Raw genomic sequence first — 13457 nt, 5'->3', positions numbered from 1 at the left:
TGCATATTCAATGAAATGTTGTGATGTTTTGAGGTGGAATTTTTAATATAGGTGACGCAAAGCCAGTGCAAACAGGAACTAAACAGGAAGAGCAAACAGTATATTGTGTATTGTGGGTTTTGTGGAGATATTTCCTGTGACCTTTTTCAAGTGCCATAGAAGGTACTAGTGGGGTTGCTGGTATCGGTGAGTGCCATGTTGGCAATACAGAAAGGGTTTTTTTTTGGGGGGGGGAGATGGTGGGTAGGTGAAAAGCTACCAGTCAAACACTATACCAGTGGCAGTAGACCTCATGGGACCACTCTAGTGCAGAGGTTTATTGGACAGGGAAGAGTAATTTCAAGGCCATGAATGGCAGTAAATGAAGAAAAGAATGGGATTTCATTGTTGGGCTTCCTCAGTAAGATTTGTGAATCTTTGGCCTATCCATCCATCTGAGGTGAACTAGAAGCTGTAGTTGTTGTCCTTTCTCCCTGCACGCACACACTCTCTTTTTCCTTCCATCTCCGCTAGCTATTCCCAGGCGGTAACGCAAACTATCCCACAAATAAGGTCAATGCAGCAAATGGAAAGGAAGAGAATTGCTTCCATTTGCTGTTGTCAGATGTTAGTGTTGTCTTAATCAACCCTAACAGGGCCTTTAACGGGTAAATCCTATACTCACATTACACCAGGAACAGAGACTGGTTGGCCACTGTGAGACTAAAAGGCTATCAATGTGTGGTCAGTCCAGGAAGGGAGGGGGGGAAACACACACAACCCGAAAATCCAAAAGATGCATTTTAAAAACTGACAGACTCATCCCCTGGGAACACCACTAGAGCCAAGCAAAGCCACCTACATGTTGCACAGACCTCAATGCATGCCCCCAGGACATCCCCTGCATCACACCACACCCACCCACCCACAGCAAGACCACAACATCACTGCCCCACCAGCCTCAGTGGCACAACAATAATGGCCATGTTACTGAAAATCCTCAGGAATCAGTGCAGGTAGGAGTTCAAATCCTTTCTCTTCTTACAAGCTGTGTCGAATGTGTGCCACATAGAGGTGTAAGGAAAAGAGGCACACCCACAAGATGCCAGCAGAGAGCGTACATACACACAGACCTCCAGGGACAAGGGTTGAAGGTGTGCCCAGAGAGAAAAAGACATTTGCCAAGCAGCTAAAGGAGGGGCCCAGAGATGCCAGAGATGCAGAGTGTCTGTCAATGACATTCTCCAGTGGCCCACTGGATTGAGAACATAGGAAGAGCTGGCTGAATCTTGGCTCATCTGTCCCAGCATCCTGTTCTCACAGTGGCCAACCAGATGCCTGTGGGAAACCAGCAAGCAGAAATTGAGTACAGGAGCAGCCTCTCCTCCTGTGGTCTCCAGCAACTGGTATTCAGAAAACATTACTGCCTCCAGTTGTGGAGGCAGAGCTGAGTCATCATAGAAGCAGGAGACAGGAGCTTGGGCCCCATCAGGGGAATGTTCAAATGGGTCCCCAATCATTTTTTAAACAAATAAAGTCTGAGGTTGAATCCTGACAAGACAGAAGTACTGTTCTTGGAGGACAGGGGGCGGGCTGGTGTGGAGGACTCCCTGGTCCTGAATGGGGTAACTGTGCCCCTGAAGGACTAGGCACACAACCTGTGAGTCATTTTGGACTCACAGCTGTTCATGGAGGCGCAGGTCAATTCTGTGTCCAGGGCAGCAGTCTACCAGCTCCACCTGGTATGCAGGCTGAGAGCCTAACTGTCTGCAGACTCTCACCAGAGTGGTGCATGCTCTAGTTATCTCCCACTTGGACTACTGCAATGCGCTCTACGTGGGGCTACCTTTGAAGGTGACCCGGAAACTGCAATTAATCCAGAATGCGGCAGCTAGACTGGTGACCGTGAGTAGCCGCCGAGACCATATAACACTGGTACTGAAAGATCTTCATTGGCTCCCAGTACATTTCCGAGCACAATTCAAAGTGTTGGTGCTGACCTTTAAAGCCCTAAACGGCCTTGGTCCTGTATACCTGAAGGAGCATCTCTACCCCCATAATCCAGCCCAGACACTGAGGTCCAGCGCCGAGGGCCTTCTGGCGGTTCCCTCACTGCGAGAAGTGAGGTTACAGGCAACCAGGCAGAGGGCCTTCTCGGTAGTGGCACCTGCCCTGTGGAACGCCCTCCCAGCAGATGTCAAGGCAATAAACAACTATTTTACTTTTAAAAGACAACTGAAGGCAGCCCTGTTTAGTGAAGTTTTTAATGTCTGATGCTGTATTTTTTTTTTTAAATATTCGGTTGGAAGCCTCCCAGAGTGGCTGGGGAAATCCAGCCAGATGGGTGGAGTATAAATAATAAATTATTATTATATTATTATGGTAAGAAAATGAAGTCAGGCAGCAGCAAAAGTGAAGAAGCTCACATTCAACCCACACTGCAAGAACTGGTTGGCCACTGTGAGACTAAAAGGCTGGACTAGGTGGGCCAAGGGCCTGATCCAATTGGGCTGTTTTATGTTATGAAGATCCTTGACCACTTGGCCACAGCAGACAGGCTTCAGACACACTACGGGATGCCCCACCACCAGCTGCCACAACCCTCAAGGGGTTAAATCCAACAGTGGGCATGTATTTTGGTGTTTGCTGAGGTTTCATCACTTGTTGACTTGAATGTGTGGAACAGCTATGGCACACCCAATGTTAAAGTGATGACTTGCATGTGTGGAACAGCAAAAGCCACACCCAGAGTTTCCCTGGCATCTCTCAGTGCTTCAAACACCATCTTTTCTTCAGGGAATTATCTCAAAAGCTCAGCTGCAAACCACTGGGTGCTAACTCATGAGGAGACATACTTGCTTGTGCGCAAATAAGACCAAAGTTCCTTCCAATTAGCATACTTCACTATACAGCTTTTGTGGAATGCTGAAGACGCATCTCTTTACCCTGGTCTTTGACACTTGATATGAGTGTTTTCAGAATCCACCCTATTCCTGTGACTGTAATCTGTTTTAACTTCTTTTCTTTCAATTGTGATAATCCACATGGGGACCTGCTGGTAAAAGAAGGTGGCTGTCGGCTGGCTGTGGAAAATCAAGGTGGGGAAGGAAGGAAGTTTATTATATAACAAGAACTCAAGGTCACTGACTGAAAAGTGGATTGACAGACCCATCAGGTTCAGGACAGACCAAAAGAAATATCTATTTCCACAATAGCAATACTTAGGTTCTGTAACTCACTGTCACAGAAGGGCAGCCACACATCCACACAAACAAATGGATTATGCAAGCATATGGAGGATAGGTATTAGTTATGACAGCTGAGTCCATGCTTAAAGATAGTTTCCCTGTATACCAAGGGCATACACTACGGAAAGGGCTGTTGCCTTCCTGCCTTGATTCCCAAAGGCATCTGTCTGGCCACTGTGAGAAACAAATTGTTGGACTAGCTGGACTGAGAGTCTGACCCAGTCAGGCTCTTAAGATCCCCACCTGGCCGTAGAGGTCCCGGACGCAGAAGACAGCAGTGTGCCGAGATGGAGCCGTTCCATGGACCAGCGGTCAAGAGTCACTGCTTAAAACTGGAGAGGTGGTGAGGTGTAACCATATTGCACCATATTCCCTTTCAATCAATCTATTTACAGCCGCACAGAAGATTCAGGATCCCTCCAGCTTCAAGGATAAAATAGCAATGCTGCAATGTGCTGCAGCTGACTGGTTTTATTAGTTCTCATAATTGTCTCTTATTAATTTGTACTCTGCATAATAAAATAAGCACTCACCTTCACAGTCTGTCCAGCTTCAGGACCGTCCTGTAGATGAGAAGAAAGGGAAGAGGATGGAGGAGACTGAGATAAGAGCAGCCGACGAGTCTCTCTTGGGTATTCAAAAATATCGCCCATTAATAATTTAAATCCAATTTCGTTGTGCATTAATTTATAGCGCTCTCGTGGGTATGATTTGGCGCCAAAGCTTTCGGGAACAGACACCTTTTTATTTCAGGTCTTCATCAAATAAGAAAAGGTGGTCTGAAGAGAAATAAGGGCTGCCACATTTATTTCCCCGGCCCTTGGCATCTCGTATCATAAATGCTCCCAATAACTATGGTGCTCACAAAGATTGATGGGTGCTATTTGTAAAAGGAAAGTCAGCTGTTGGCAGATGAGGAGTGGCGTGGCAAATTGGCCATCTTTGCACAACATGGTATTAACAAAAGGACTGGGGTATCAGAGGTGACCACTGGATCCAAAGTGTTGTTGTTATTTAGATTTTAGTAGTCCCGCTTATCAGCCACAATGCGTTTCTGGGAAATAGTTCATTAGGCAAGCGTTCACATAGTGAGCTGATGATCTCCATTATTTCCTATGGGGGAATTTCTAATCATGATCTCTCTCCCCACTCTTGCCATGGTTTCTGCCCCAAAATGGCTGCTGCCAACCAGCAAAGCACAAACAAGTAAGGAAGTAAGGAAGTGGACAAATGTTTAAAAATGTGTGTGTGTGTGGCCTTAAATCAGGGGTTCCCAATTGGTGGTCTGTGGCCCCCAGGGGAGCTGTGTAACCCACCCAGGGGGTCCACGGCACCATTCCCATAACAAAAACTACCACAGAGATATCAAAACTTTCAAAAGTATGGGGTCCATGGATTGGGTTTTGAAAAACAGGCCATCCACATTACTTTGTTAATTAACTGCATTAAATGCCTCAGGACTACAATACTTCAAAGACTGACTCTCTCCATATGAACCGACCTCAACCCTGAGATCTTCGGAGGCCCTCCTTCGTGTGCCTCCTCCTCAAGAGGTCCAGAGGATGGCAATACAAGAACAGGCCTTCTCTGCAGTGGGCTTTCCGTCTGTGGAATGCTCTCCCCAGGGACGTTCACCTGACACCTTCATTATACACCTTTAGGTGCCAGGTGAAAACATTCCTCTCGAACCAGGCCTTGGATTGATTGACATACGATGCCCTTTTAAATGTGTTATGGGAGTGGGGGTTATTGGTTTGTTTTTGTTCTTCCTTTTATTATGTATTATGTGTTTTTCATATTGTAATTTTATGCTGAGAACCACCCTGAGATTTATAGATGCAGGGTGGTATATAAATGTAGTAGTAATAGTAGCAGCAGTAGTAATTAGTGCAAAACATCTGGAGGGCTCTAGTTTGTGGAAGAGCACGATAAAGGCGGCACGACAGAAGTGTTTACTAACCTGAATGGAAATGGTGAGTGAAGTCCCACCAAAATGTTGCTCCACTACATTTCCAACCAGCTGCGTTGTGCGAAATAAATCAGCCACTTCTTCAGGGCGCAGATCGCGGAATCGTTCCACAGGGCGGAGTGGGCAAATGAGAACATCTGGTTTGCATAATGTTAAGGCACAACTGACATATTATTTCATCCCAGAACGTTCCCTTCCCTTCAACATTCTAAACAGTATGTTCATATACCTAACAAACAGCCCCAAATGCCCACGTTCTGTGATCTTGATGGGAATTCAGCACCCACGGAAAGAAGATCTGTGCATTATTTGTCTGAATGCTTTGACCAAGCGCTCCATTTCAAATATTTCAAGCTGCATAAATGACTGAGTGAGCTTTTGGGGAATTCCACAATGCTCTGCCTGAAGCTGTGAAGACTTGGATAGAAAATAGATGAAAATCTCGAAGAACAGTTGAAGCGCACTGAACACACATGTGCAGAATCCCCTTTTATATTCCAAGCGGTAGGTTAACTTCCTGGAGAAAACAGCACTCATTTTTTTGAACACATCCAAGCATTCTGGTCTGCATAAATTCACATTCTGAATGGTGGTGGTGGGTAGGGTTGCCATATGTCTGGATATTGCCATGATTCAGTAGTGGTAAGCAGTGGCTGGGCAGAAATCGCAGCAATGTTGGGGAAAATCAATTTTTCTTTAAAATAGCTCAAAAACTTCAGGTTTGTGGTTTGGTTTGGTGTTTTTTTTTTGAGATTTTACATTAATAAAGCTCAACAAAAACTTCAGTTTTATTTTTAGTCTTTTGTGTCTGGATTTTCACTTTAAAATATGGCAACCCTAGTGGTTGGGATTATGAACTACTGCTAGAGGACAAGAATCCCAAGACTACATTAAATGTAGCTAAATTCTGTGTGTCTGCAATCAATCGCAGGAAGCAAGTGGCATCCCATAATGACCAAACCCCTAAATGTTAATTACAGGGGGCACGCTAATAATTAATTTTAATTTTTTAATATTTAAATCTTTGTTATATTCATATTGTCCCTTGTATTTCTGATTTTTTTTATGATCTATGATATTGTGTGCGTTGACGCTGGTCTGTGACCGTATTAATAAATTCATTCATTCATTCATTCATTGCTAGTAACAGTTGTGACAAAACAGTTGTATTACACAACTTCCATGATCAGAGCTGTGACTTCAGTGGGCTTAAGCATTTTCAGATCTGTATTGGCTTGTGGCCAATAATTCTATTGCCATAACTGATTAGATTTGCAAATGTTAATATATTTTGGTCGTACAACTGTAATTTCTGGAGCATATAATTTGCGGGCCCTCACTATATAATTAGAGATTTTTGCTGTGGCACATTTCAGGTGCCATAATTAGGATCATCTGGTCTCTTAAGATATTGAGGCATCTAATCATAGCCTGCATTTTTATCAAGGCTTATATATTGATCAGGATCTGTATTTTAAAATGAGCTTAAAGATTTTCAAATGTTTTATGCCAGGCAGAAGACCAGCTGCCTAAATGTTTATCCTCCTGGACAAGGGGGCCCCCTGATTTATAGCAGAAAACAATTCTCAAAGTCGTAAAAGGGAATTACAGGCTGAGAGCAAGGTTACACTGACCCTACAAATTAAGAGTTGGTAAATAGTAAAATGAGCCATATCTTCCTAAGGTTAAAAGGCCAAGAGCAAATGGAAAAGCAGCTGGCTTGGCTGGAGAATGGGGTGTAAACAGAAGAAGAGGTTTCTTCCTATTTTATTTTGAGGCTGTAAACTGTTCCTTTTTACTTTGAGAAGGTTTATTCTTCTAAAAAGCTATCTATGATAATGTATGAAATATATTAGCTTAAATGTAATTATGCAAAGGATCTAGAAAGAAAGAAATGTTAAATTCTTATTTCATAAGAGTCATATTGCTGTAGGAGACCAGAGGGGCAAACGAGCCCAGCCCCCTGCCAGACAGGAGACGCCATTGAGCACTCCTGATATATGGTTGTCAGGCCTTTGTTTAAAGACCTCCAAAAGAAGGAGATCTTTCAATGATAAACTCAAGATCTCTGACATCTGTTTAAGATAAAAATTTAAAACTATTAACCATCTGTTTTGGAGGGCAATAGGGCAAGGAGGGCAAGAGGTGAGCTGGTAATTAAGGTTCCTTGTTGAGACAAATGTAAGATATATGATTACTTATTTGTCATGTATAGATAGAAGAATATATAGCTTTTGTCTCCTATAAAAGGTAATATGAAATGGGTGTATCTTTTAGGATTGGTTCTAGCAAACAGCCAATGGGAATTTCAACCAGGCTGATTGGACAGAGGCAGCCAAAGGAGGAGCAAGGAGGCTGGGCTGAGGGAATATAAGTGCTGGCCATAATGGCAGGAGCCCAGGCCAGAGCTTGGTAACCATATACCACTGTGCCTCTCATTTATTTGTCTGACAAATAAATTATTATTTTAATTTCTCTATTGCTGCGTTGAATATTTCATTCCAGCTAAGCGTTAACCACAAGCAGGGTGCTACAATATAAGAGTTTCGTACAGCAGATTCCTATATGTGTCTACTCAGATGCAATTCCTATTGAGTCCAGTGGGGCTTATTCCCAAGTAAGCTGATGTAAAATTGCACAGTTGCAATCCTATGCATATTTACTTGGCAGTAAGTCCTGTTTTTTTCAAAGTGAGTTGTTTAGGGTTGCATCATTACTGTACAGTCCTAAGCATGTCTACTTAGAAGTAAGTCCCAAGGAAAATTATTCCAAGGTAAGTAGGTACAGGGCCACGACCTCTGAGTTTTAAAATAAGGGTGTGCATTCGATTTGGATGAATCCCAAATCAAGAACCGAAGCAGGCCATTTCGGACAGATTTGGGGCTTGCATACGCTGAAAAAGTATCTCTCCAAAGCTCCTCAAACTGAAATTGTCTATCAAAAAGTAACTCTTGTGGTTTATCACCACAACAGCTACTCCCTTTGGGTTTTAGTAAAGCAAACAGTCTAATTTGTCAGCGCCTAAATGATATCGAGCATCAGAACAACATGGCCACAATAAAGAAATTTTTGCCCATGTTATGACTATTTTCCACCTTCCCATTTCGACTCTCTGGCACCCTAAAGACTTCTAGTTCAAAAGTTTATGGCCTAATCTGCCAGTACTTTAGCAGGTTTCTTAGCTGGGGGCCCTTTCTTGTTTCTGCTGTTTTTATAGGCACTGCCCACAAACCAAGAGAAAATAATTAAACGCAACCTTTTTTAAAAAAACACTACAAAGATGTAAAGGAAAACTAGTGCAGCTACCCTTCTGAAATTAGGCAGGTTTCATCTTCTCTGAAGGGAATAATTTTTTTGCAAATTTCTGTTAGTTCTGCTCCCAACCAAATCATAATACATTTTTTTAAAAAAATTGTTCCTTTAAAAATATTAAAAGGTGTCAATTTCAAAACCTTCTGGATCTGTTTGAAGGGCTTTATCCACTCAGGAGGAGCTACTCTGCTTTTCATTCAATTCCTGTTAAAACAGGGACAGGAGTTGTAGTTGTTTTAAATTTTGCCCATAATAGGGAATGAAGAAGGATTTTGATTTTTTTCCCCAAACTAGAATTCAGATTCAAACCCAAACCAAATTAGGAAGTCTTCACGGCATTCCAGTCCAAACTGGGCTGTTTTCTGAAGCGCCAAACCAAGTCCTTCTGAAGTGCCAAACTAGATAAGTAAACATCCCTAGTCCAAAATGCTATCTGAGGCTGTAAACCAAGGGACAGTTACCTTGAAAAACACAGTGCAAAATTACTTTACAAAGCAATCCTATACATGTAGACTCCAAAGTATCTGGGATATTTTAGCCTAAGAGATATTAGAAAGCAATAAGTTTATTTTCTGATGGGATTTCTTTTGTGGTTCTGGGAGGTTATTTCTCTGCCTCGAGCAACAGGCGCTGTTGGGCTTAATAAAGCTCCAGTAATTTATTTGCTAGTCTTTCCAGCGTGGTGTTGAAAGTGCCTTCATAAATGACGCTATTGGTTGAAGTGAGAGCCCAAGGGGGAAGCAGGAACGCTGCACTCCACTCCTGATTTCCATATTAGGAATGGAGAAATGGGAAAACTAATTAATTTTGCTTGTTAAAAAAGAAGTCGAAGAAGAAGGGAAATGCATGTCAACACTAAAAAAAACAGGAAGAGATACATTTGTTTAATCCAAGTTCATTTTTCAAAAAGGGAGAAGGGAACCCTTTTCCTCAGGCAGTCGGACACTTAAGTAGATAATTACTCTTCTTCTGCAATACTGCTTTATTATTATGGGTCAGTGAACCATTTATAAATGAAGAATATCTTTCCACTTTCCTCTAGCAAAATTGTGCCTAACATTCAGCTTTCTTGTATGTGTGTTTAAAATGTCTTTCAGAGTTCTACTCCACTCCCTTCTTCAGTTATGACATTCTGGTCTTTATACACTATTACAGCATTAAAATCTCAGGTGTCACCCATTTCAAAATTCAGATTTCTAAGTCGTTTCAGGGGAAAAGAAGAAAATGGCATAACATTCACTTGCCCCATTGTGGGATGCCTGGGGAGTTGCTATGGGGAGAAGGGGGCAAGAGGGTTAACTTCCACTGGAGATATCAGAGAATTCTGTCGAATGGGACCATAAATCACCTAAGTTCATTTATTTATTGTGGTGGTGATTATTATTTCCATTTATAGATAACTTACTATCTAAAAGTTCTGTGTTTCATGTCCAGAACAGAAATGGGTTCAGGGAATACAACCCATAGTTACCATTGTTGTTGTTGTTTTCAGGTTGCAAATGATATGCAATTTATTACACACTTACTTGCATTGTGTTTCCTTTGCCATGAAAATAATGGGATGGACTAACATAATGATAACATGATCTAGGTAATTAGTTACATAAATTATGTAAGTTGTGTGATTTTCCCACAGCAGAAAGCTGGGGGGTGGGGTCACAGAAAGTAAACTACAGTGGAATGTAAACAGTGATGCATGCAACAAAGACAGGGCAGGGCAGAAAACAATAGATTTCTGTTAAATTACTAAAACTCAAAGTAAAAGCAGAATTTGGGTTTTTTGAAGGGCGGTAGTGGCCTGAGATCTTTCATTCCATGCATGAATGCCACACCACTCTACCCAAAATGGAAAGTTGGCTGGACTGATTGAAGATCAAAAAAGGGGGAAACAACCTAGGATAAATATATTTCTTCTTTGGCAATCACTCATAGCCGAGTAAGTTTGTCTTCCATAAACACAATTTTAACAGTGAGTCTGTAAGTGGATGTGGAGGCCAATTCTGGTTCCACACGTCCTTCCACAGTGGGGTTTACGGGCGGGAGTCACCTTTACTTAGAAATATATATGAGGAAAATAAGTGATTTCTGTTTTAGAGGCTTTCTGCACAGGAAGGTGAAAAGTTCATAGGTGGATGTTTTGAATTTGAAAGTTAAAAGTATACATAAATAAGTTTTTCAAAGGGAGATCATTGTTTCAGGATGACAATTATTTGCTGGGTCTACAATATATTTTGCTGGATGTGTCTATCTCTGTTTATTTTTGTTTAATTCTATTTTAATTAAGAAGAATTATACCATTAAATTGACGAAAACCTCCAAATGCTCTTTACTATAGTATTTAAGTAATGCATTCTCCCTCCTGCACTGTTCAAATGTTATTTTTATATATCCAATACACTACAGAATTGGGGGAAAGCATTACAATGTATTTTAGAGGAGAAACATTATTTTTGCAAATTTCTTGAGTGAGGGGTCTTGAAATGTTTTTGAATGTGACAGGTGCACATCTGCTATTATTTTTGTGACTGGGCAACATTTAGTTTGGTAAATCTATGCTTGATTTAAAAGCACATAAACTGCTCTTGGAATTTTACCTTCTGAAAATGTCCGGTAATGCTATAAAAATGTTAGTTTCTCTGTATAAAACAAATCCATAACTTCTATCATTTCCATCTCGGGCAACAACTATTTGTTCTCCATTTTCATCAGCACAGAGAATTGTTTCATTTGATGGTATTGAAGCATCCTGCTTACTTCTCTGCTTATATTCAGCAAGCCTTCTTGTTTTTTTTGCTAACGTTTGCCCTTTTTATTTGTCTGCTATGCTCAGACATATATAATAAAACTGCAAGTACTTGGCAGTCATTTTTAATTATTTCTATGCAATTTTACAGACATTCTTCCACATTTTTTTTTAATCAGGCCAATTTAAAATTATTGGAAATGCCACAAAAATGTTTTAAAAAGCCAGTATGGTTATTTACCAAGCAAAACTAAACTATATTAATTTAAGCAATTCCCAAGTCATGTTACAACTTTTTAGCACCCACCGTTTTTGGAAGTTGAAAGTTCAAAAATTCAACACATAATATGTACATTGTTCAACACACCCTGGTACATTATCGCAAACTTACCTTGTCTTGGCCATGCACGCTACATATATCTATAGAGCTCTCCTTTGCATTTTTAGTGGGGAGCAATTGGGAATTTGTGTTGTTTGAAACTTCTGCATCAAACAAAGCAAAACAAAGCGTGGGAAGGCAAAGCAGGAATGCTTTATAGGTAGTGACATCCTGACAGCCCACAGAATAGGCTCTCTTTCTCAGGGGCCAGAAGTAACTGTTTCTTAGCAAGGCAAATCATTTGATGTGTATAAACCATAAGAAGTGGCAGGATCAGACAACATGCTTGATCTTTTGCCAGACAAATCAAGAAGGTTACTTTGCTTCTCTCTCTGATATCTGGAGCTCTTCCGTGCCTAGAGTATTAGTCCTTCTCTCCTTTTAAGGCATGGCATGTTTCAGTAAGATCAAGAACTCCATACATTTTTCGTGGTTTTTTCCCTCCTTTGGCCCCATATGATCCCTCTTGCTATGCCTAGGACAACAACACTCAGCAATCCGAATTTCTGCTCAGCTCCACAGGCACACAATCGCAACCACCACCTGGGATTCCCCAGGGCTGGTGTCAGCTATGCAGAATCCATGGGCCGCTTAGGGTTCCAGCACCACTGATGTCCTTCCATGCTTTAGTCTAGCTACCATTTACAGTCCTCACAATGGTTCCCCATGTCGGTTCCCAAACACTTTGCTCCAAGAAACCGCTCCAGTGCTCCAAAACACTGAGAGAAATTAAAATGGCGGCTACTCAGAGTACTGTTGTTCTACACTAGAAGGTAAGTTCCCCAGGCCATGCTGTCCTCAGAAAACACTTTGCTCAAGGCTACAGTGTATTGGTCTGAAGGCACATGACACAGGAAAACTTGCTGAAGCTAAGAAAGTCCTGGGTGTGGTCAGTGCCTGGAAGGGAGACTGACTGAGACCCTATGTTCACACAGCTTTGAATTACAGCAGCAAGAACAAAACAAAAAGATATAAAAGGAATAAATTCATAAAGTATAGAAATTTGGGCACAAGGAGAAGGGCAAAAATCCTATTATTTGAAAGCTCTCCTGCCACACTTTTCAATCTTCCCTGCCTCTACCCATTTTGAGAAGCTCAGAGGTACTTGGGCTGATCTTTCTTCTCTCTTTCTGCTTATTGTATGTTTTGTTATTATTTAAAAGGGAACATTTGCTCATTTGCATTTCAGTCGGTGATAATCTCTTCTGGCTGAATGTATACCACCCATTACCGAATGACTCTCAGCAAGAGACCTGTTCTGTTGGAGATTAAGGCTGTCCTCATCCTTAAGGCCTCATAGCTTTTTATTGTGTTTGAATGACAAGATTAATACTTCCTTTCACTCACAGAGAGGCTGTACAACCTGCTAACAAAGCTTGCTAAGGTTGCCTTTTTCCCCCTATGAGGATGGTGCTTTCAATGACTCATTTCTCTCCCTTTCTTCAACAACTCCTCCCTAATAAATGGTGGAGGTGAAACCCCAAAACTGTTCAGTGAAGATGAAGTATGCTCAGTGACTACAGTGTACTGTAAGTGGCTACAGTGTATTGGGATGCGGGTGGCGCTGTGGTCTAAACCAACTGAGCCCCTTGGGCTTGCTGATCAGAAGGTTGGAGGTTCGAATCCTTGCGACAGAGTGAGCTCCCATTGCTCCGTCCCTGCTCCTGCCAACCTAGCAGTTCGAAAGCACACCAGTGCAAGTAGATAAATAGGTACCACTGTGGCAGGAAGATAAACGCCGTTTCCCTGCTCTCTGGTTTCCGTCACTGTGTTCCTTTGCGCCAGAAGAGGAATTTTATGACATGGCTTATTTATTGTTTATGACTT

The 13457-nt window shown here is 41.8% G+C and overlaps 1 protein-coding gene across 5 annotated transcripts in view; it reads right to left on the bottom strand.

The window, feature by feature from the left end:
* FHIT (fragile histidine triad diadenosine triphosphatase) overlaps window positions 1–13457 on the bottom strand; it is a 1051187-nt gene that overhangs the window by 223464 nt on the left and 814266 nt on the right. For all 5 annotated transcript variants that reach the window (XM_081903438.1, XM_081903436.1, XM_081903435.1 and 2 more), the window contains 2 exons: window positions 5188–5333; window positions 3761–3790 (listed from right to left, as the gene is read on the bottom strand). In XM_081903438.1, coding sequence (XP_081759564.1) covers window positions 3761–3790; window positions 5188–5333 — 176 coding nt within the window. The remainder of the gene's footprint in view (window positions 1–3760; window positions 3791–5187; window positions 5334–13457) is intronic.

Source organism: Podarcis melisellensis (assembly GCF_964234715.1).
Source record: "Podarcis melisellensis genome assembly, chromosome: 2".
Classification (NCBI taxonomy): Eukaryota; Metazoa; Chordata; class Lepidosauria; order Squamata; family Lacertidae; genus Podarcis; species Podarcis melisellensis.
The sequence above is the reverse complement of the archived record's forward strand: the minus strand, read 5'-3'. Positions and strand labels throughout refer to the sequence as shown.